The sequence below is a fragment of the Petromyzon marinus genome, unplaced genomic scaffold, assembly GCF_048934315.1.
Source record: "Petromyzon marinus isolate PM22_M1 ecotype Great Lakes invasive population unplaced genomic scaffold, UKy_Petmar_22M1.pri1.0 PM_G_Scaffold_24, whole genome shotgun sequence".
Lineage (NCBI taxonomy): Eukaryota > Metazoa > Chordata > Hyperoartia > Petromyzontiformes > Petromyzontidae > Petromyzon > Petromyzon marinus.
In genome coordinates, this window is record NW_027422806.1 from 367,059 (window position 1) to 390,828 (window position 23,770).

The 23,770-nt window shown below is 48.3% G+C and overlaps 1 protein-coding gene across 5 annotated transcripts in view; it reads left to right on the forward strand.

Annotated features, from left to right (window-relative positions):
* The first annotated feature begins 241 nt into the window (after nt 1–241).
* LOC116937470 (uncharacterized) overlaps nt 242–23,770 on the forward strand; it is a 33,488-nt gene continuing 9,959 nt past the window's right edge. For 3 of the 5 annotated variants that reach the window (XM_032944577.2, XM_032944575.2, XM_076060804.1), the window contains exons 1-5: nt 7,269–8,144; nt 9,609–9,688; nt 19,097–19,261; nt 22,384–22,451; nt 23,686–23,759. In XM_032944577.2, the coding sequence (XP_032800468.1) occupies nt 7,301–8,144; nt 9,609–9,688; nt 19,097–19,261; nt 22,384–22,451; nt 23,686–23,759 (1,231 nt within the window). In that variant the 5' untranslated portion in view covers nt 7,269–7,300. Of the gene's footprint in view, nt 469–7,263; nt 8,145–9,608; nt 9,689–19,096; nt 19,262–22,383; nt 22,452–23,685; nt 23,760–23,770 lie in introns of those variants that run through there. The other 2 variants (XM_032944579.2, XM_076060806.1) reach the window with 2 other exon arrangements.

The window sequence follows — 23,770 nt, forward strand, 5'->3', positions numbered from 1 at the left end:
GTGTCTAGCTTAGTGGTCTAATCACCACACCGTGGTGTTGTTGTTGAGTGATTCACTTGGGGCCTTGACAATGTGTCTAGCTTAGTGGTCTAATCACCAATATTTAACAGGCGACGTTTCGGGTAACGGACCTTTATCGCACGGTGCACGACCGGCGAGAATCGATATCCGGTGAGCGTCTGTGGCATCGATTAAACGGGAATAGGCCGATTCTAAAGGAATCTACAACCTTCGATTCCTTTACTCTCGATTTAAAGAGTCGATTCTTGGCGCGCGAGCGTCACTATTCTACTCACGCAGCGCGGCTTGGTGGTGGAGGTTTTTATTTTTAAAAGTTTTAACTTTCACGTCTCGTTAAGTTGCTTTAGGAGTCTGTAGTTGTACGAAGTATACCGCAAGGCGTACAGGCCGCAACAATCGAGGCGACTCCTGCGCCTACAATCGCCGGCGGATCAAAGCATCGCGAAGGTTGATTTGGGCCTAACTCTATCATCATCTGTGCCAGACGTCACGATCATCATCATCATTACAGAGAGATTGTTCACGATCATCATTACAGAGAGAGATTGTTCACGATCATCATCATTACAGAGAGAGATTGTTCACGATCATCATCATTACAGAGAGAGATTGTTCACGATCATCATCATCATTACAGAGAGAGATTGTTCACGATCATCATCATTACAGAGAGAGATTGTTCACGATCATCATTACAGAGAGAGAGATTGTTCACGATCATCATCATTATGGAGAGAGAGATTGTTCACGATCAGCATTATTACAGAGAGAGATTGTTCACGATCATCATCATCATTACAGAGAGAGATTGTTCACGATCATCATCATTACAGAGAGAGATTGTTCACGATCATCATTACAGAGAGAGAGATTGTTCACGATCATCATCATTATGGAGAGAGAGATTGTTCACGATCAGCATTATTACAGAGAGAGATTGTTCACGATCATCATCATTACAGAGAGACATTGTTCACGATCATCATCATCATTACAGAGAGAGATTGTTCACGATCATCATCATCATTACAGAGAGACATTGTTCACGATCATCATCATCATTACAGAGAGATTGTTGAGTGATTCACTTGGGGCCTTGACAATGCGTCTAGCTTAATGGTCTAATCACCACACCTTGGTGTTGTTGTTGTTGAGTGATTCACTTGGGGCCTTGACAATGCGTCTAGCTTAGTGGTCTAATCACCACACCTTGGTGTTGTTGTTGAGTGATTCACTTGGGGCCTTGACAATGTGTCTAGCTTAGTGGTCTAATCACCACACCGTGGTGTTGTTGTTGTTGAGTGATTCACTTGGGGCCTTGACAATGCGTCTAGCTTAGTGGTCTAATCACCACACCGTGTTGGTGTTGTTGTTGAGTGATTCACTTGGGGCCTTGACAATGTGTCTAGCTTAGTGGTCTAATCACCACACCTTGGTGTTGTTGAGTGATTCACTTGGGGCCTTGACAATGTGTCTAGCTTAGTGTTCTAATCACCACACTGTGTTGTTGTTGTTGTTGAGTGATTCACTTGGGGCCTTGACAATGTGTCTAGCTTAGTGGTCTAATCACCACACCTTGGTGTTGTTGTTGTTGAGTGATTCACTTGGGGCCTTGACAATGTGTCTAGCTTAGTGGTCTAATCACCACACCGTGGTGTTGTTGTTGTTGAGTGATTCACTTGGGGCCTTGACAATGCGTCTAGCTTAGTGGTCTAATCACCACACCGTGGTGTTGTTGTTGTTGAGTGATTCACTTGGGGCCTTGACAATGCGTCTAGCTTAATGGTCTAATCACCACACCTTGGTGTTGTTGTTGAGTGATTCACTTGGGGCCTTGACAATGCGTCTAGCTTAGTGGTCTAATCACCACACCTTGGTGTTGTTGTTGAGTGATTCACTTGGGGCCTTGACAATGTGTCTAGCTTAGTGGTCTAATCACCACACCTTGGTGTTGTTGTTGTTGTTGAGTGATTCACTTGGGGCCTTGACAATGTGTCTAGCTTAGTGGTCTAATCACCACACCTTGGTGTTATTGTTGTTGAGTGATTTACTTGGGGCCTTGACAATGTGTCTAGCTTAGTGGTCTAATCACCACACAGTGTTGTTGTTGTTGTTGAGTGATTCACTTGGGGCCTTGACAATGTGTCTAGCTTAGTGGTCTAATCACCACACAGTGTTGTTGTTGTTGTTGAGTGATTCACTTGGGGCCTTGACAATGCGTCTAGCTTAGTGGTCTAATCACCACACCGTGGTGTTGTTGTTGTTGTTGGTGAGTAATTCACTTGGGGCCTTGACAATGTGTCTAGCTTAGTGGTCTAATCACCACACCGTGTTGTTGAGTGATTCACTTGGGGCCTTGACAATGTGTCTAGCTTAGTGGCCTAATCACCACACAGTGTTGTTGTTGTTGAGTGATTCACTTGGGGCCTTGACAATGTGTCTAGCTTAGTGGTCTAATCACCACACCTTGTTGTTGTTGAGTGATTCACTTGGGGCCTTGACAATGTGTCTAGCTTAGTGGTCTAATCACCACACTGTGGTGTTGTTGTTGAGTGATTCACTTGGGGCCTTGATAATGTGTCTAGCTTAGTGGTCTAATCACCACACAGTGTTGTTGTTGTTGAGTGATCCACTTGGGGCCTTGACAATGTGTCTAGCTTAGTGGTCTAATCACCACACCGTGGTGTTGTTGTTGTTGAGTGATTCACTTGGGGCCTTGACAATGTGACTAGCTTAGTAGTCTAATCACCACACCGTGTAGTTGTTGTTGAGTGATTCACTTGGGGCCTTGACAATGTGTCTAGCTTAGTGGTCTAATCACCACACCATGTTGTTGTTGAGTGATTCACTTGGGGCCTTGACAATGTGTCTAGCTTAGTGGTCTAATCACCACACCGTGTTGTTGAGTGATTCACTTGGGGCCTTGACAATGTGTCTAGCTTAGTGGTCTAATCACCACACAGTGTTGTTGTTGTTGAGTGATTCACTTGGGGCCTTGACAATGTGTCTAGCTTAGTGGTCTAATCACCACACCGTGTTGTTGTTGTTGTTGAGTGATTCACTTGGGGCCTTGACAATGTGTCTAGCTTAGTGGTCTAATCACCACACTGTGTAGTTGTTGTTGAGTGATTCACTTGGGGCCTTGACAATGTGTCTAGCTTAGTGGTCTAATCACCACACCATGTTGTTGTTGAGTGATTCACTTGTGGCCTTGACAATGTGTCTAGATTAGTGGTCTAATCACCACACTGTGTTGTTGTTGTTGAGTGATTCACTTGGGACCTTGACAATGTGTCTAGCTTAGTGGTCTAATCACCACACCATGGTGTTGTTGTTGTTGAGTGATTCACTTGGGGCCTTGACAATGTGTCTAGCTTAGTGGTCTAATCACCACACCGTGTTGTTTTGTTGTTGTTGAGTGATTCACTTGGGGCCTTGACAATGTGTCTAGCTTAGTGGTCTAATCACCACACCGTGGTGTTGTTGTTGTTGTTGAGTGATTCACTTGGGGCCTTGACAATGTGTCTAGCTTAGTGGTCTAATCACCAGACCGTGTTGTTGTTGTTGATTGATTCACTTGGGGCCTTGACAATGCGTCTAGCTTAGTGGTCTAATCACCACACCGTGGTGTTCTTGTTGTTGTTGAGTGATTCACTTGGGGCCTTGACAATGTGTCTAGCTTAGTGGTCTAATCACCACACCGTGGTGTTGTTGTTGAGTGATTCACTTGGGGCCTTGACAATGTGTCTAGCTTAGTGGTCTAATCACCACACCGTGTTGTTTTGTTGTTGTTGAGTGATTCACTTGGGGCCTTGACAATGCGTCTAGCTTAGTGGTCTAATCACCACACCTTGGTGTTGTTGTTGTTGAGTGATTCACTAGGGGCCTTGACAATGCGTCTAGCTTAGTGGTCTAATCACCACACCTTGGTGTTGTTGTTGAGTGATTCACTTGGGGCCTTGACAATGTGTCTAGCTTAGTGGTCTAATCACCACACCTTGGTGTTGTTGTTGTTGAGTGATTCACTTGGGGCCTTGACAATGTGTCTAGCTTAGTGGTCTAATCACCACACCTTGGTGTTGTTGTTGTTGAGTGATTCACTTGGGGCCTTGACAATGTGTCTAGCTTAGTGGTCTAATCACCACACAGTGTTGTTGTTGTTGTTGAGTGATTCACTTGGGGCCTTGACAATGTGTCTAGCTTAGTGGTCTAATCACCACACAGTGTTGTTGTTGTTGTTGAGTGATTCACTTGGGGCCTTGACAATGCGTCTAGCTTAGTGGTCTAATCACCACACCGTGGTGTTGTTGTTATTGGTGAGTAATTCACTTGGGGCCTTGACAATGTGTCTAGCTTAGTGGTCTAATCACCACACCGTGTTGTTGAGTGATTCACTTGGGGCCTTGACAATGTGTCTAGCTTAGTGGCCTAATCACCACACAGTGTTGTTGTTGTTGAGTGATTCACTTGTGGCCTTGACAATGTGTCTAGCTTAGTGGTCTAATCACCACACCTTGTTGTTGTTGAGTGATTCACTTGGGGCCTTGACAATGTGTCTAGCTTAGTGGTCTAATCACCACACCGTGGTGTTGTTGTTGAGTGATTCACTTGGGGCCTTGACAATGTGTCTAGCTTAGTGGTCTAATCACCACACAGTGTTGTTGTTGTTGAGTGATCCACTTGGGGCCTTGACAATGTGTCTAGCTTAGTGGTCTAATCACCACACCGTGGTGTTGTTGTTGTTGAGTGATTCACTTGGGGCCTTGACAATGTGTCTAGCTTAGTGGTCTAATCACCACACCGTGTAGTTGTTGTTGAGTGATTCACTTGGGGCCTTGACAATGTGTCTAGCTTAGTGGTCTAATCACCACACCATGTTGTTGTTGAGTGATTCACTTGGGGCCTTGACAATGTGTCTAGCTTAGTGGTCTAATCACCACACCGTGTTGTTGAGTGATTCACTTGGGGCCTTGACAATGTGTCTAGCTTAGTGGTCTAATCACCACACAGTGTTGTTGTTGTTGAGTGATTCACTTGGGGCCTTGACAATGTGTCTAGCTTAGTGGTCTAATCACCACACCGTGTTGTTGTTGTTGTTGAGTGATTCACTTGGGGCCTTGACAATGTGTCTAGCTTAGTGGTCTAATCACCACACCGTGTAGTTGTTGTTGAGTGATTCACTTGGGGCCTTGACAATGTGTCTAGCTTAGTGGTCTAATCACCACACCATGTTGTTGTTGAGTGATTCACTTGTGGCCTTGACAATGTGTCTAGCTTAGTGGTCTAATCACCACACTGTGTTGTTGTTGTTGAGTGATTCACTTGGGACCTTGACAATGTGTCTAGCTTAGTGGTCTAATCACCACACCATGGTGTTGTTGTTGTTGAGTGATTCACTTGGGGCCTTGACAATGTGTCTAGCTTAGTGGTCTAATCACCACACCGTGTTGTTTTGTTGTTGTTGAGTGATTCACTTGGGGCCTTGACAATGTGTCTAGCTTAGTGGTCTAATCACCACACCGTGGTGTTGTTGTTGTTGTTGAGTGATTCACTTGGGGCCTTGACAATGTGTCTAGCTTAGTGGTCTAATCACCAGACCGTGTTGTTGTTGTTGATTGATTCACTTGGGGCCTTGACAATGCGTCTAGCTTAGTGGTCTAATCACCACACCGTGGTGTTCTTGTTGTTGTTGAGTGATTCACTTGGGGCCTTGACAATGTGTCTAGCTTAGTGGTCTAATCACCACACCGTGGTGTTGTTGTTGAGTGATTCACTTGGGGCCTTGACAATGTGTCTAGCTTAGTGGTCTAATCACCACACCGTGTTGTTGTTGTTGAGTGATTCACTTCGGGCCTTCCAACACCGCCGGCGATGATTATCTCAACCGGTTCTGGGACTCCCCTAGGTCGACTCAGCCTCAAATGAGTAGCTGGTGTAGCGGTGTGTAGTAGTAAAACATCGCTAGCACTGGGGAGACAAAGGCGGCCGGGCGTGGTGCTGGCCACCCACCCCCCTCGTGTGCCACAGTGCCGGTAGCCTTCATAGCTGCTGCTCGCTAACAGCACTTGCCCCTACAGCCTGTTACAGGCTACACGGTGTGGGATCTTTGTGTTATTGTTTGGTGTAAACATGTCAACATGTTGTGAAATTCTATTCCCGTGGACGTCGAGGGGATGGCCATACCCTGGGCACGCCAGGTGAAGGCAGTGGCAGCAAGTATTCAAATCGCCATCACTTTCCATCTCTTTGGGGGGGGTTTGAGTGTTTCCCCCTCGCACGCCACGTGGAGTTTTCTCCCGGTGCTGCGATTTCCTCCCACACGTGTATAATAACAATAATAAGCACAACTGTTATTACATCTTAAAATAAAATAAAAACTAAATGCAGGACACTTAAGAAAAAACAAATTTCACTCGATGTGGCTCTTGGATCAATAGGCACGTGTCAGCTAATTATAGCATTGTGTGGTCACAATGATCAGGAGCACGGGGTAGGCCTTACGTTGAGGGAACTCCATTTGAAGAACTTTGATGTTAAGCTAGATTCATCTTCTTTGGTTCTTTCGGTAAAGTCACCACCACGTAGAATGAGAATAAAATAATAAATTAATAAAATAAAATAACACGATAAAATTCTCACGACGTTTCGGCCACAACACAAGTGGCCTTCATCAGGTGAAGGGACAGCGCTCGCTCCAGCGCTGTCCTCTAGACAGTCTCGTCCCTTCATCTGATGAAGGCCACTTGTGTTGTGGCCGAAACGTCGTGAGAATTTTATTGTGTTATTTTATTTTATCAATTTATTATTTTATTCTCTTTCTACGTGATGGTGACTTTACCGAAAGAACCAAAGAAGATGAATCCTTGCAGTCACGAAAGCTTTAAATCGACAAATGAATCTAGATTCTCATTGTCAGTGCAGCAAAGCACAAAATCAATACAGTAACACCATGAAAATACAATTACCGATTGACGTATTGGGAAACTTGTTGCATTCGTATTTTTGAAAAATGTAAAAATTGCAGCAACAACGCTGTTTGCCCCCACCTCCATTAACGCTACAGCGTAAACAGACGGGCGGTGGCAATTAAAAAAAATGATTCCCATTTAAACTTGTAAGTTGCTTTGCCGAGAGATCTCGCTGGTGCCATCTGGATTGCTCTGCAGCAGTGGCGCTGTCTTAATAAATTCCACATTTGTTTTTTTCTTGCGTGCACGTACACGGTGTCTGTGCGTCATGCAGGAAGACGGCTATCGGAGGAGTGTGCAAAGAATACAACATGGAGGGGAACGACAATGAAACCTTCAGCCGAAATTTGGGCAGCAGTTTTTCCACGCTCCCCGACTTCAAAATACGGTGCATCTTGGGCAGTGTTTCAGAGAATGAACGAGGTCACCGTCAATCTAGGCAGGTCCGGGAGCCATCGAGCCGTGGCCAGAGTCAGCTAGGGCAAGGTCGCGGTCAAACGGGGCCATTCCAGGTGATGTTGGGTCACGGGTGGTGTCAGATGGGACAAGGTGAAGGTCAATCTGGTGGGCAAATCCAGGGGCCATCGGTTCAAGGTTGGGGTAATAAAGGGCAGGGTCAGCCGGGGGAAGGCGACGGAGTGGCAATTCAAGGCCACAATCAGCCAGGGCAGGGGCCTTCGATTCAAGGTTGGGGTAATAAAGGGCAGGGTCAGCCGGGGGAAGGCGACGGAGTGGCAATTCAAGGCCACAATCAGCCAGGGCAGGGGCCATCGACTCAAGGTTGGGGTAATAAAGGGCAGGGTCAGCCGGGGGAAGGCGACGGAGTGGCAATTCAAGGCCACAATCAGCCAGGGCAGAGCCAATATCACGACGGGAAAAAAAAACCCCAATTGGGCCGAGGTCAGACTCAGCCAAAACAGGGTCAGCGTCAACCCGAGCAGGGCCAGGGACTGTCAGGGCACGCCCATGGTCTGCTGGGGCAAGGCCGAGGTCAACCTAATCAGGGCCTGAGTCAGCCAAGGCAATCTCATTGTCCACTGGGCCAAGTCCAGGAGCCATTGGGTCACGCTTGGGGTCAACTTGGACAAGGTCAAGTGGGTCGTGGTGAAACTGGACAGGTTCAACAAGGTCAAGCACAGAGGATGCTATTGCAAGGTCAGTCAACTTGGTCATGGTCAAGGGACACCGCCAAGGTCAAGGTATTCCTTTCAGCTGTAGATCATGGCCCCGTGTATCGCCTGGCTCCAATCTGTAAACCAATCGCGCCGCGTATTTTACTTAAAACGATCTCAATCCTCCGATGTCCACATTGATCGCCGAGCACGAATTCCGCTTGCGCTTTTCAACCGGCGTTTAACGTCAGAAGTACGGTGCGGTGCTCTGCTTAGTCATTGACGATAACGATGGTTAGGCAGCGCTTGCCCCAGGAACGCAAGAGGCGGTACGTCCGTCACGCCGCGATGAAAAGCGGCTCGGCCTAGGTGTGCGTGCCTAGGGCAGGTGGACCGCGTTGGCTAGGAGACGTTAACTACCTCGCCTGGTACGCAGGAGGGTCGTGGGTTCGATCCCGACCCCTGACGCCTGTTGCTGTGTATTTGGAGTTTGCGTGTCTCTCTCTCATCATCATCATCACGGTGGCTAGGAGACGTTAACTACCTCGCCCGGTACGCAGGAGGTCGTGGGTTCGATCCCGACCCCTGACGCCTGTTGCTGTGTATTTGGAGTTTGCGTGTCTCTCTCTCATCATCATCATCACGGTGGCTAGGAGATGTTAACTACCTCGCCCGGTACGCAGGAGGGTCGTGGGTTCGATCCCAACCCTGACGCCTGTTGCTGTGTATTTGGAGTTTGCGTGTCTCTCTCTCATCATCATCATCATCACGCTGGCTAGGAGATGTTAACTACCTCGCCCGGTACGCAGGAGGGGCATGGGTTCGATCCCGACCCCTGACGCCCGTGCGTTTGAAAGTTTGCGCGTTCTCCCCACGGCGGTGTTGATGTTGCTCCATGCCCTGCGTTGTTTCCCCGCGCATTTAGAAAAACGTGACGTTTAAGAGTAATGCGGCTGATATACATTGACACGTGGTGATGAACCACTTTGTTGAGCTTATCAACTGTGGCCAGGTCGCTTCTGAACAAGAGCTACGTATCCGAGCGGGCTCTTACGTGGTAAAATAACAAGTTTAGTTTCGTTTAGTTGATGGGTTCCTTTAATGCTGGCTTTTGTCTCCAAAGTTTTTTTGGGAAAAAACTTTTGGTCAGTTCGCCGATTTTTCTACAGGGCAAGCACTTTATATCAGAACGCAATTTTACTGAAGATTTATTCATATTTATGATGCTCATCATAACCTCTCATTGCCGACAGACACCCCGACTGAGCTGAGCACTAAACCTCAGTTGGAAAGTTCTAAAAAGCGATACGTGTGTCAACGTGTACCAATGTACATCTCGTGCGGTGCTATTATGAACGATGTACTTTAATACTCTTTGGTTCTATTGGGTAAAGTCACGTAGGTGAAAATAAACCCAATAGAACCAAAGAGTATGGATCCTAGCAGTCACGAAAGCTTTAAATCTAGGATGTACTTTAACTTAATTGTGCGCAATTTTTGTTCGCAGCTCAAGCAAACATCACTGAGCAGCATCAACCTCGGCAGAGCACGCCACCGCCGCCGCCGCTGCCGCTTGATGGGCAAGAGGCAAGATGACTCGCTGATCACATTGAAACGTGTCCACAGATGTGCATCGTTATTTCACATTAATAATACGGTCATTCTAAGAAAATACCGATTCATCTAGTTTCATATTCTCGGTTCTTTCGGTAAAGTCACCACGTAGAAGGGAAACGATACAATAATAAAAATATAAAACAATAAAATTATCGCGACGTTTCAAACATCTGAACAAGCTGCCAAATCGCTCTCCGTGGTACTGACGTTTAAAAAAAACTTTTTTCAAATTTTCTTGCTGTGGTTTTCACACCTGACGATGATCGCTGCTTGTGTTGCAGTCGAAACGTCGTGATAATTTTATTGTTTCCCTTTCTACGTGGCGGTGACTTTACCGAAAGAACCGAGAATGTGAATCACTGCAGTCGTGAAAGCTTCAAGTGAAAATTTATTTAGTTTCACGAAGCTTGGGGCTGCTGCCACGGTGCGCAATGGTTCAGCACGCTGGACTTGCGGTCCACAAGGTCGTGATGTCCAGGCGTGCCAGGTTTAATAGGCACGTGTCTACAATGTCCCACCTCTGTCCACTCTGCAGTATATATTGGTACACCGCAGTTGAATGGCAGGCCGCATGTGGTGGGGTAAAGTGTGGGTACTACCATCACTTCCAAGACGTCTCCCCAGCGTGGAGGAGTTCAGCCCCTAGTGAGGGTTTCTCTACCAAGACGTCTTGAACAGCGTGGAAGAGTTCAGCCCCTAGTGAGGGTGTCTTTACCAAGACGTCTTGAACAGCGTGGAAGAGTTCAGCCCCTAGTGAGGGCTTCTCTACCAAGACATCTTGAACAGCGTGGAAGAGTTCAGTCTCTAGTGAGGGTTTCTCTTCCAAGACATCTTGAACAGCGTGGAAGAGTTCAGCCCCTAGTGAGGGTTTCTCTTCCAAGACGTCTTGAACAGCGTGGAAGAGTTCAGCCCCTAGTGAGGGTTTCTCTTCCAAGACGTCTTGAACAGCGTGGAAGAGTTCAGCCCCTAGTGAGGGTTTCTCTTCCAAGATGTCTTGAACAGCGTGGAAGAGTTCATCCCCTAGTGAGGGTTTCTCTACCAAGACGTCTTGAACAGCGTGGAAGAGTTCAGCCCCTAGTGAGGGTTCCTCTACCAATACGTCTTGAACGGCGTGGAAGAGTTCAGCCCCTAGTGAGGGTTTCACTTCCAAGACGTCTTGAACAGCGTGGAAGAGTTCAGCCCCTAGTGAGGGTTTCTCTACCAAGACGTCTTGAACGGCGTGGAAGAGTTCAGCCCCTAGTGAGGGTTCCTCTACCAAGACGTCTTGAACAGCGTGGAAGAGTTCAGCCCCTAGTGAGGGTTTCTCTTCCTTTAAGACGTCTTGAACAGCGTGGAAGAGTTCAGCCCCTAGTGAGGGTTTCTCTTCCAAGACGTCTTGAACAGCGTGGAAGAGTTCAGCCCCTAGTGAGGGTTTCTCTACCAAGACATCTTGAACAGCGTGGAAGAGTTCAGCCCCTAGTGAGGGTTTCTCTTCCAAGACGTCTTGAACAGCGTGGAAGAGTTCAGCCCCTAGTGAGGGTTCCTCTACCAAGACGTCTTGAACAGCGTGGAAGAGTTCAGCCCCTAGTGAGGGTTTCTCTACCAAGACGTCTTGAACAGCGTGGAAGAGTTCAGCCCCTAGTGAGGGTTTCTCTTCCAAGACGTCTTGAACAGCGTGGAAGAGTTCAGCCCCTAGTGAGGGTTTCTCTTCCAAGATGTCTTGAACAGCGTGGAAGAGTTCAGCCCCTAGTGAAGGTTTCTCTACCAAGACGTCTTGAACAGCGTGGAAGAGTTCAGCCCCTAGTGAGGGTTCCTCTACCAAGACGTCTTGAACGGCGTGGAAGAGTTCAGCCCCTAGTGAGGGTTTCACTTCCAAGGCGTCTTGAACAGCGTGGAAGAGTTCAGCCCCTAGTGAGGGTTTCTCTACCAAGACGTCTTGAACGGCGTGGAAGAGTTCAGCCCCTAGTGAGGGTTCCTCTACCAAGACGTCTTGAACAGCGTGGAAGAGTTCAGCCCCTAGTGAGGGTTTCTCTTCCTTTAAGACGTCTTGAACAGCGTGGAAGAGTTCAGCCCCTAGTGAGGGTTTCTCTTCCAAGACGTCTTGAACAGCGTGGAAGAGTTCAGCCCCTAGTGAGGGTTTCTCTACGAAGACGTCTTGAACAGCGTGGAAGAGTTCAGCCCCTAGTGAGGGTTTCTCTTCCAAGACGTCTTGAACAGCGTGGAAGAGTTCAGCCCCTAGTGAGGGCTTCTCTACCAAGACATCTTGAACAGCGTGGAAGAGTTCAGTCTCTAGTGAGGGTTTCTCTACCAAGACATCTTGAACAGCGTGGAAGAGTTCAGCCCCTAGTGAGGGTTTCTCTTCCAAGACGTCTTGAACAGCGTGGAAGAGTTCAGCCCCTAGTGAGGGTTCCTCTACCAAGACGTCTTGAACAGCGTGGAAGAGTTCAGCCACTAGTGAGGGTTCCTCTACCAAGACGTCTTGAACAGCGTGGAAGAGTTCAGCCCCTAGTGAGGGTTTCTCTACCAAGAGGTCTTGAACAGCGTGGAAGAGTTCAGCCCCTAGTGAGGGTTTCTCTTCCAAGACGTCTTGAACAGCGTGGAAGAGTTCAGCCCCTAGTGAGGGTTTCTCTTCCAAGATGTCTTGAACAGCGTGGAAGAGTTCAGCCCCTAGTGAGGGTTTCTCTACCAAGACGTCTTGAACAGCGTGGAAGAGTTCAGCCCCTAGTGAGGGTTCCTCTACCAAGACGTCTTGAACGGCGTGGAAGAGTTCAGCCCCTAGTGAGGGTTTCACTTCCAAGACGTCTTGAACAGCGTGGAAGAGTTCAGCCCCTAGTGAGGGTTTCTCTACCAAGACGTCTTGAACGGCGTGGAAGAGTTCAGCCCCTAGTGAGGGTTCCTCTACCAAGACGTCTTGAACAGCGTGGAAGAGTTCAGCCCCTAGTGAGGGTTTCTCTTCCAAGACGTCTTGAACAGCGTGGAAGAGTTCAGCCCCTAGTGAGGGTTTCTCTTCCAAGACGTCTTGAACAGCGTGGAAGAGTTTAGCCCTTAGTGAGGGTTTCTCTTCCACGACGTCTTGAACAGCGTGGAAGAGTTTAGCCCCTAGTGAGGGTTTCTCTTCCAAGATGTCTTGAACAGCGTGGAAGAGTTCATCCCCTAGTGAGGGTTTCTCTACCAAGACGTCTTGAACAGCGTGGAAGAGTTCAGCCCCTAGTGAGGGTTCCTCTACCAAGACGTCTTGAACGGCGTGGAAGAGTTCAGCCCCTAGTGAGGGTTTCACTTCCAAGACGTCTTGAACAGCGTGGAAGAGTTCAGCCCCTAGTGAGGGTTTCTCTACCAAGACGTCTTGAACGGCATGGAAGAGTTCAGCCCCTAGTGAGGGTTCCTCTACCAAGACGTCTTGAACAGCGTGGAAGAGTTCAGCCCCTAGTGAGGGTTTCTCTTCCTTTAAGACGTCTTGAACAGCGTGGAAGAGTTCAGCCCCTAGTGAGGGTTTCTCTTCCAAGACGTCTTGAACAGCGTGGAAGAGTTCAGCCCCTAGTGAGGGTTTCTCTACCAAGACATCTTGAACAGCGTGGAAGAGTTCAGCCCCTAGTGAGGGTTTCTCTTCCAAGACGTCTTGAACAGCGTGGAAGAGTTCAGCCCCTAGTGAGGGTTCCTCTACCAAGACGTCTTGAACAGCGTGGAAGAGTTCAGCCCCTAGTGAGGGTTTCTCTACCAAGACGTCTTGAACAGCGTGGAAGAGTTCAGCCCCTAGTGAGGGTTTCTCTTCCAAGACGTCTTGAACAGCGTGGAAGAGTTCAGCCCCTAGTGAGGGTTTCTCTTCCAAGATGTCTTGAACAGCGTGGAAGAGTTCAGCCCCTAGTGAAGGTTTCTCTACCAAGACGTCTTGAACAGCGTGGAAGAGTTCAGCCCCTAGTGAGGGTTTCTCTTCCAAGATGTCTTGAACAGCGTGGAAGAGTTCATCCCCTAGTGAGGGTTTCTCTACCAAGACGTCTTGAACAGCGTGGAAGAGTTCAGCCCCTAGTGAGGGTTCCTCTACCAATACGTCTTGAACGGCGTGGAAGAGTTCAGCCCCTAGTGAGGGTTTCACTTCCAAGACGTCTTGAACAGCGTGGAAGAGTTCAGCCCCTAGTGAGGGTTTCTCTACCAAGACGTCTTGAACGGCGTGGAAGAGTTCAGCCCCTAGTGAGGGTTCCTCTACCAAGACGTCTTGAACAGCGTGGAAGAGTTCAGCCCCTAGTGAGGGTTTCTCTTCCTTTAAGACGTCTTGAACAGCGTGGAAGAGTTCAGCCCCTAGTGAGGGTTTCTCTTCCAAGACGTCTTGAACAGCGTGGAAGAGTTCAGCCCCTAGTGAGGGTTTCTCTACCAAGACATCTTGAACAGCGTGGAAGAGTTCAGCCCCTAGTGAGGGTTTCTCTTCCAAGACGTCTTGAACAGCGTGGAAGAGTTCAGCCCCTAGTGAGGGTTCCTCTACCAAGACGTCTTGAACAGCGTGGAAGAGTTCAGCCCCTAGTGAGGGTTTCTCTACCAAGACGTCTTGAACAGCGTGGAAGAGTTCAGCCCCTAGTGAGGGTTTCTCTTCCAAGACGTCTTGAACAGCGTGGAAGAGTTCAGCCCCTAGTGAGGGTTTCTCTTCCAAGATGTCTTGAACAGCGTGGAAGAGTTCAGCCCCTAGTGAAGGTTTCTCTACCAAGACGTCTTGAACAGCGTGGAAGAGTTCAGCCCCTAGTGAGGGTTCCTCTACCAAGACGTCTTGAACGGCGTGGAAGAGTTCAGCCCCTAGTGAGGGTTTCACTTCCAAGGCGTCTTGAACAGCGTGGAAGAGTTCAGCCCCTAGTGAGGGTTTCTCTACCAAGACGTCTTGAACGGCGTGGAAGAGTTCAGCCCCTAGTGAGGGTTCCTCTACCAAGACGTCTTGAACAGCGTGGAAGAGTTCAGCCCCTAGTGAGGGTTTCTCTTCCTTTAAGACGTCTTGAACAGCGTGGAAGAGTTCAGCCCCTAGTGAGGGTTTCTCTTCCAAGACGTCTTGAACAGCGTGGAAGAGTTCAGCCCCTAGTGAGGGTTTCTCTACGAAGACGTCTTGAACAGCGTGGAAGAGTTCAGCCCCTAGTGAGGGTTTCTCTTCCAAGACGTCTTGAACAGCGTGGAAGAGTTCAGCCCCTAGTGAGGGCTTCTCTACCAAGACATCTTGAACAGCGTGGAAGAGTTCAGTCTCTAGTGAGGGTTTCTCTACCAAGACATCTTGAACAGCGTGGAAGAGTTCAGCCCCTAGTGAGGGTTTCTCTTCCAAGACGTCTTGAACAGCGTGGAAGAGTTCAGCCCCTAGTGAGGGTTCCTCTACCAAGACGTCTTGAACAGCGTGGAAGAGTTCAGCCACTAGTGAGGGTTCCTCTACCAAGACGTCTTGAACAGCGTGGAAGAGTTCAGCCCCTAGTGAGGGTTTCTCTACCAAGAGGTCTTGAACAGCGTGGAAGAGTTCAGCCCCTAGTGAGGGTTTCTCTTCCAAGACGTCTTGAACAGCGTGGAAGAGTTCAGCCCCTAGTGAGGGTTTCTCTTCCAAGATGTCTTGAACAGCGTGGAAGAGTTCAGCCCCTAGTGAGGGTTTCTCTACCAAGACGTCTTGAACAGCGTGGAAGAGTTCAGCCCCTAGTGAGGGTTCCTCTACCAAGACGTCTTGAACGGCGTGGAAGAGTTCAGCCCCTAGTGAGGGTTTCACTTCCAAGACGTCTTGAACAGCGTGGAAGAGTTCAGCCCCTAGTGAGGGTTTCTCTACCAAGACGTCTTGAACGGCGTGGAAGAGTTCAGCCCCTAGTGAGGGTTCCTCTACCAAGACGTCTTGAACAGCGTGGAAGAGTTCAGCCCCTAGTGAGGGTTTCTCTTCCAAGACGTCTTGAACAGCGTGGAAGAGTTCAGCCCCTAGTGAGGGTTTCTCTTCCAAGACGTCTTGAACAGCGTGGAAGAGTTTAGCCCTTAGTGAGGGTTTCTCTTCCACGACGTCTTGAACAGCGTGGAAGAGTTTAGCCCCTAGTGAGGGTTTCTCTTCCAAGATGTCTTGAACAGCGTGGAAGAGTTCATCCCCTAGTGAGGGTTTCTCTACCAAGACGTCTTGAACAGCGTGGAAGAGTTCAGCCCCTAGTGAGGGTTCCTCTACCAAGACGTCTTGAACGGCGTGGAAGAGTTCAGCCCCTAGTGAGGGTTTCACTTCCAAGACGTCTTGAACAGCGTGGAAGAGTTCAGCCCCTAGTGAGGGTTTCTCTACCAAGACGTCTTGAACGGCATGGAAGAGTTCAGCCCCTAGTGAGGGTTCCTCTACCAAGACGTCTTGAACAGCGTGGAAGAGTTCAGCCCCTAGTGAGGGTTTCTCTTCCTTTAAGACGTCTTGAACAGCGTGGAAGAGTTCAGCCCCTAGTGAGGGTTTCTCTTCCAAGACGTCTTGAACAGCGTGGAAGAGTTCAGCCCCTAGTGAGGGTTTCTCTACCAAGACATCTTGAACAGCGTGGAAGAGTTCAGCCCCTAGTGAGGGTTTCTCTTCCAAGACGTCTTGAACAGCGTGGAAGAGTTCAGCCCCTAGTGAGGGTTCCTCTACCAAGACGTCTTGAACAGCGTGGAAGAGTTCAGCCCCTAGTGAGGGTTTCTCTACCAAGACGTCTTGAACAGCGTGGAAGAGTTCAGCCCCTAGTGAGGGTTTCTCTTCCAAGACGTCTTGAACAGCGTGGAAGAGTTCAGCCCCTAGTGAGGGTTTCTCTTCCAAGATGTCTTGAACAGCGTGGAAGAGTTCAGCCCCTAGTGAAGGTTTCTCTACCAAGACGTCTTGAACAGCGTGGAAGAGTTCAGCCCCTAGTGAGGGTTCCTCTACCAAGACGTCTTGAACGGCGTGGAAGAGTTCAGCCCCTAGTGAGGGTTTCACTTCCAAGGCGTCTTGAACAGCGTGGAAGAGTTCAGCCCCTAGTGAGGGTTTCTCTACCAAGACGTCTTGAACGGCGTGGAAGAGTTCAGCCCCTAGTGAGGGTTCCTCTACCAAGACGTCTTGAACAGCGTGGATGAGTTCAGCCCCTAGTGAGGGTTTCTCTTCCTTTAAGACGTCTTGAACAGCGTGGAAGAGTTCAGCCCCTAGTGAGGGTTTCTCTTCCAAGACGTCTTGAACAGCGTGGAAGAGTTCAGCCCCTAGTGAGGGTTTCTCTACGAAGACGTCTTGAACAGCGTGGAAGAGTTCAGCCCCTAGTGAGGGTTTCTCTTCCAAGACGTCTTGAACAGCGTGGAAGAGTTCAGCCCCTAGTGAGGGCTTCTCTACCAAGACATCTTGAACAGCGTGGAAGAGTTCAGTCTCTAGTGAGGGTTTCTCTACCAAGACATCTTGAACAGCGTGGAAGAGTTCAGCCCCTAGTGAGGGTTTCTCTTCCAAGACGTCTTGAACAGCGTGGAAGAGTTCAGCCCCTAGTGAGGGTTCCTCTACCAAGACGTCTTGAACAGCGTGGAAGAGTTCAGCCACTAGTGAGGGTTCCTCTACCAAGACGTCTTGAACAGCGTGGAAGAGTTCAGCCCCTAGTGAGGGTTTCTCTACCAAGAGGTCTTGAACAGCGTGGAAGAGTTCAGCCCCTAGTGAGGGTTTCTCTTCCAAGACGTCTTGAACAGCGTGGAAGAGTTCAGCCCCTAGTGAGGGTTTCTCTTCCAAGATGTCTTGAACAGCGTGGAAGAGTTCAGCCCCTAGTGAGGGTTTCTCTACCAAGACGTCTTGAACAGCGTGGAAGAGTTCAGCCCCTAGTGAGGGTTCCTCTACCAAGACGTCTTGAACGGCGTGGAAGAGTTCAGCCCCTAGTGAGGGTTTCACTTCCAAGACGTCTTGAACAGCGTGGAAGAGTTCAGCCCCTAGTGAGGGTTTCTCTACCAAGACGTCTTGAACAGCGTGGAAGAGTTCAGCCCCTAGTGAGGGTTCCTCTACCAAGACGTCTTGAACAGCGTGGAAGAGTTCAGCCCCTAGTGAGGGTTTCTCTACCAAAACGTCTTGAACAGCGTGGAAGAGTTCAGCCCCTAGTGAGGGTTTCTCTTCCAAGACGTCTTGAACAGCGTGGAAGAGTTCAGCCCCTAGTGAGGGTTTCTCTTCCAAGACGTCTCCCCAGCGTGGAAGAGTTCAGCCCCTAGTGAGGGTTTCTCTACCAAGACGTCTTGAACAGCGTGGAAGAGTTCAGCCCCTAGTGAGGGTTTCTCTTCCAAGACGTCTTGAACAGCGTGGAAGAGTTCAGCCCCTAGTGAGGGTTTCTCTACCAAGACGTCTTGAACAGCATGGAAGAGTTCAGCCCCTAGTCAGGGTTTCTCTAACCAAGACGTCTTGAACAGCGTGGAAGAGTTCAGCCCCTAGTGAGGGTTTCTCTTCCTTTAAGACGTCTTGAACAGCGTGGAAGAGTTCAGCCCCTAGTGAGGGTTTCTCTACGAAGACGTCTTGAACTGCGTGGAAGAGTTCAGCCCTTAGTGAGGGTTTCTCTTCCAAGACGTCTTGAACAGCGTGGAAGAGTTCAGCCCCTAGTGAGGGTTTCTCTACCAAGACGTCTTGAACAGCGTGGAAGAGTTCAGCCCCTAGGGAGGGTTTCTCTTCCAAGACGTCTTGAACAGCGTGGAAGAGTTCAGCCCCTAGTGAGGGTTTCTCTACCAAGACGTCTCCCCAGCGTGGAAGAGTTCAGCCCCTAGGGAGGGTTTCTCTTCCAAGACGTCTTGAACAGCGTGGAAGAGTTCAGCCCCTAGTGAGGGTTTCTCTACCAAGACGTCTCCCCAGCGTGGAAGAGTTCAGCCCCTAGTGAGGGTTTCTCTTCCAAGACGTCTTGAACAGCGTGGAAGAGTTCAGCCTCTACTGAGCGCCCTCTAGTGGAGGCCCTTTTGCCAGCAGTGATTACGATCAAACAATTTCAGATCTGCGCCTTAAACATTTTTACGTTCACAGCACTTGGCAAAGACGTTTTAAGGGAAAGTTAATTTAAAAAATAAAAAAACCGTGTATTTGTGCTTGTACATGACTTGATCGAGTTTTCGGTTGAAATGGAGTAATAATAATCAGTTCAACACGTAGGCTTTCACGACCAATTATATTCGTATAATAAATGTTTTTTGGGTTATATCGCGTAAAGTATGAATGTGTAAATGTTGTGGATTTACTCTCCGACACACCGGTGGGCCGAAGTAGTAATTCACTGGCGCGTTTTGTTTACGTGACAAACCTCACTGGCTGGGTCGGGTGGTGGAGGGTAACGACACACACTTACGCGAGCCAACCCAAGAACGTTTATCGCGAATGATCGGTCATCGGGCAGCGGAAAATCTTGATGTGTTCACGACACTACGGCTTGGGAAGCTGCTGACACACGCTCCTCATGCCGTGTGTTGTGTTTGGTTGTTTTTTTTTCTTCGCAGAATAAAGATCACGTGTCAAGGACGTACAATTCTTTGCGCTGTGAAATGAACAAGTTGAACATGTGGAAGGTCAGAGTTCACTCTGAGCTCAGCAAAAAGGAGGAAGCTGTCAGAATGGCCCAGGAGACGGCCGACGCTCTGCAGAAATCAACTCGACAAACACAGGTGGGTAGCAGCAGCAGTAAGTGGTCTCATTTCTCTAAAGCAGTGCTTCTCAGTGTGGTCACTCACCCCCGGTATCACCGGTGGTCCACCACGCTCCTCCGGGTGGTCCTCAGGGCTGTGAGTAACACAGGTGGGCAACAGCAGCAGCAGTAAGTGGTCTTATTTCTCTAAAGCAGTGCTTCTCACAGTGTGGTCACCCTCCCTCCCTCCCCCGTACCACCGGTGGTCCTCCATGCTCCTCCGGGTGGTCGCGGGGTTGTGACGCAGGCTGATCCGGAGAGTAATTACAATGTACGTCATTATTATTATTAAATTAAACTCGTGATATTTAAAAATTAGGTGAGGAAAAACGACCTTAACCCTCGGGTCTAAATGCGCCCCCCCTAAAAAAAAACCTCGTAGCTGCGTTTAAAAAAATAAAGCGTTTGTATTCCCGTAATATGAGTGATTTAGTGTTACTGCTATTTAGAGAAACAAGCGAATGGCTGAGTTGGTTTGCGGGCCGACGACTTGTCGAGTTTCCGCGGAGTATTTGTGCATTGCGCGCGGTCATTCTCTTGGCCTTTAATCTTTGGTTACTTCGGTAAAGTCACGTGGTAGGTATAAAGATGATAAAATGTCCACGACGTTTCGATCGCAACACCTCAAGCGCTTTGTCCTAGGGCGGTAAAAAAAGTAATCCCTGCAGTGGAACTGCTGAACCAGCGAGAGAGTCCTGTCACAACAACAACAACAACAGCAGCAGCAAGAGGTTTAATTTTTATTTTCGCCTGAGGACGACCGCCGCCTGTGGTGTCGCGATGGAAACGTCGTGATTTGATTTATTATTTTGTGTTGTATTTTTATACGCGCTACGCGACTTTACTTGAATGAAAGCAAAGACTGTGGATTCCTGCGGTGACGAAAAACTTCAAATCTCTTAGTCTTATTAAATTTTTATTTAAATATTTCGTGACTGCAGGGATTCATATTCTTGGTTCTTTCGGTAAAGTCACCGCCACGTAGAAGGGAATCAATAAAATAATAAAAATTTAAAACGATCAAATTATCATGACGTTTCGACTGCAACGCAAGCGATCATCGTCAGGTGTGAAAACCACAGCAAGAAAACAATTTTCACCGCCGCTCTTTAAAAAAAAATTCTTGCTGTGGTTTTCACACCTGATGATGATTGCTTGTGTTGCAGTCGAAACGTCGTGAGACTTTTATTGTTTGATATTTTTTATTATTTTATTGTTTCCCTTCTACGTGGTGGTGACTTTACCGAATGAACCAAAGATTATGGATTCCTGCAGTGACGTAAACTTCAAATCTCTTCTTCGTCTTCTTCTTGATTCTTTCGGTAAAGTCGCCACGTAGAAGGGAAAAAATAAAATAATAAAAATTTAAAACAATAAAATTCTCACGACGTTTCGACTGCAACGCAAGCGATCATCATCAGGTGTGAAAACCACCGCAAGAAAAAAATGTCACCGCCACTTTTTTAAAATTTTCTTGCTGTGGTTTTCACACCTGACGATGATTGCTTGTGTTGCCATCGAAACGTCGTGAGAATTATATTGTTTTATATTTTTATTACTTTATTGTTTCCCTTCTACGTGGTGACTTTACCGAAAGAACCAAAAATAAATCTCTTAGTCTTGTCGACTAAAGCAGTGAAACGCTTTCATTCAATGTTGGTGTGAGTGGCTCCTCATTTCTCCAAACCCAAACATTTATTGTCAGCTAATCGGTAAACTTCATCAATCTTTTGACGTAGACACGTAGCCAATGATCAGGTTTGGTTTTCCTCAGTGCACTGTGTGTATGTTGAACTTCTTTCACACCGTACGTAGCCAACCGTGCTGTGTGTGTATATTGAACATCTTTCACACCGTACGTAGCCAACCGTGCTACGTGTGTGTATGTTGAACATCTTTCACACCGTGCGTAGCCAACCATGCTACGTGTGTGTATGTTGAACTTCTTTCACACCGTACGTAGCCAACCGTGCTACGTGTGTGTATGTTGAACATCTTTCACACCGTACGTAGCCAACCGTGCTATGTGTGTGTATGTTGAACTTCTTTCACACCGTACGTAGCCAACCGTGCTATGTGTGTGTGTGTATGTTGAACTTCTTTCACACCGTACGTAGCCAACCGTGCTATGTGTGTGTATGTTGAACATCTTTCACACCGTACGTAGCCAACCGTGCTACGTGTGTGTATGTTGAACTTCTTTCACACCGTACGTAGCCAACCGTGCTACGTGTGTGTGTATGTTGAACTTCTTTATACACCGTACTTAGCCAACCGTGCTATGTGTGTGTTTGTTGAACTTCTTTCACACCGTACGTAGCCACCTGTGCTATGTGTGTGTATGTTGAACTTCTTTCACACCGTACGTAGCCAACCGTGCTACGTGTGTGTATGTTGAACTTCTTTCACACCGTACGTAGCCAACCGTGCTATGTGTGTGTGTATGTTGAACATCTTTCACACCGTACGTAGCCAACCGTGCTACGTGTGTGTATGTGGAACATCTTTCACACCGTACGTAGCCAACCGTGCTGTGTGTGTGTTTGTTGAACTTCTTTCACACCGTACGTAGCCAACCGTGCTATGTGTGTGTATGTTGAACATCTTTCACACAGTACGTAGCCAACCGTGCTACGTGTGTGTATGTTGAACTTCTTTCACACCGTACGTAGCCAACCGTGCTCAATGGGAGATGCAGTGGCATCTCAAATAACGTTGCTACATTTGCATATTGTTTCAGACTCATTAATTTCGTCTGGTTATAATCACGATTAGGTTGTTTTTGTGGATTCCCCATAGTCATCATTATGATTGGTAATTGTGTCCACTCATCATTCGTCATTGTTAACTAAAATAGAGAAACACTTGGTTTGCCAAGACAATAATTTAAAGGTGTTTCTAATCTGTTTGTAGCTTCAACTGGACAGCAATAAGATTTGTGTCTGTGGTTCCTCAGCGATCGCTTTGTCTGCATGATTGACGATGCTTTATGAAACCCGAACGTCATTATCAGTGCTGTGTGTCAGATAACAATTATCAGACAACTGTGTTGAAGCGGTATGCGTCACCTCAGCGAAGTGTGTGTGTCGTGTTTCCTTTCAGCTTGAAAATGTACACCTCAGCGCGCAACTTCAAGACGTGATTGACATCAAAGGAGATTTAATGGAGAAGTAAGAAGTTATTCATTTCCCTCGAATTTCATCTTTGTCCTCTGTTTAGGTTCCTAAACTTACTGGAGAAACCCGAAGAGCAATGAAGCTCTTTTTTTTGTAACAAATGTCCGGTAGATTTCAGAGATGTCCGGTGGACTCAGGGGCGAGGAGCCAGGATTTTGACTTTGGGGGGGTTGCTGACTTCAACATTCTGAGATATCTCAGTGTGTTTGTGTTTTCCAATGGGCACCACAAATGTATAAAACTAATTATTGGATTTGAGCTGCGGAGTTTATTAATAGGTCGGAGCCGCCGACGTGGCCAGTAAGTTCGATAAGTTCGCAAGGCTGCCGCTCAAGCAGCCTGCAGGGCAGCACGCAAGGTGGCAGCCTGCAGGGCAGCACACAAGGTGGCAGCCTGCAGGGCAGCACGAGGTGACATCACAAGGTGACATCACAAGGTGGCAGCACAAGGTGGTAGCCTGCAGGGCAGCACAAGGTGACAGCCTGCAGGGCAGCACACAAGGTGGCAGCCTGCAGGGCAGCACAAGGTGGCAGCCTGCAGGGCAGCACGAGGTGGCAGCACACAAGGTGACATCACAAGGTGGCAGCTGGCAGGGCAGCAGCACAAGGTGGCAGTCTGCAGGGCAGCACAAGGTGACATCACAAGGTGGTAGCCTGCAGGGCAGCACACGGGGTGGTAGCCTGCAGGGCAGCACACAAGGTGGTAGCCTGCAGGGCAGCACACGAGGTGGCAGCCTGCAGGGCAGCACAAGGTGACAGCCTGCAGGGCAGCACACAAGGTGGCATCACAAGGTGGCAGCCTGCGGCATTTTGCAGCAGCCGGATATCCGGTTATCCCGATTGCCGACTTCCCCAAATTTTCAGGGGGGGGGGCTGACCCCCCCCATCCCCCCCTGTTGCTCCGCCCCTGAGTGGACTACTGGGTGGAGGTCAGAGGTCACGCCGGCAGAACAAACAAGCGACTTGTTGATGACACCAACATCCTCTCTGCATTTTCATTTTAAAAACTTTCGCGACTGCAGGAATTCACGTTCTTTGGTTATTTCTGTAAAGTCACAGAAAACAACAAAATCACGGTGAGTTTTTATTTTGTTGTTTCCCTTCTACGTGACTTCACCGAAAGAACCAAGAATATCTTCATCTGCAATGCGCTTTGCCTTAAAATGGCGGATACGTTCCTACGAAGGTTTTCTGACCCGCCGTCCTTGCAATGTGCCCGTGTCCGTAAGGATCCGTGCCACCAGGCAGATGTGTGACGATCTGAAGGGCCAGTCCTCTTCAGTGCAACAAACATTAACCAGAGGTACATTCTCA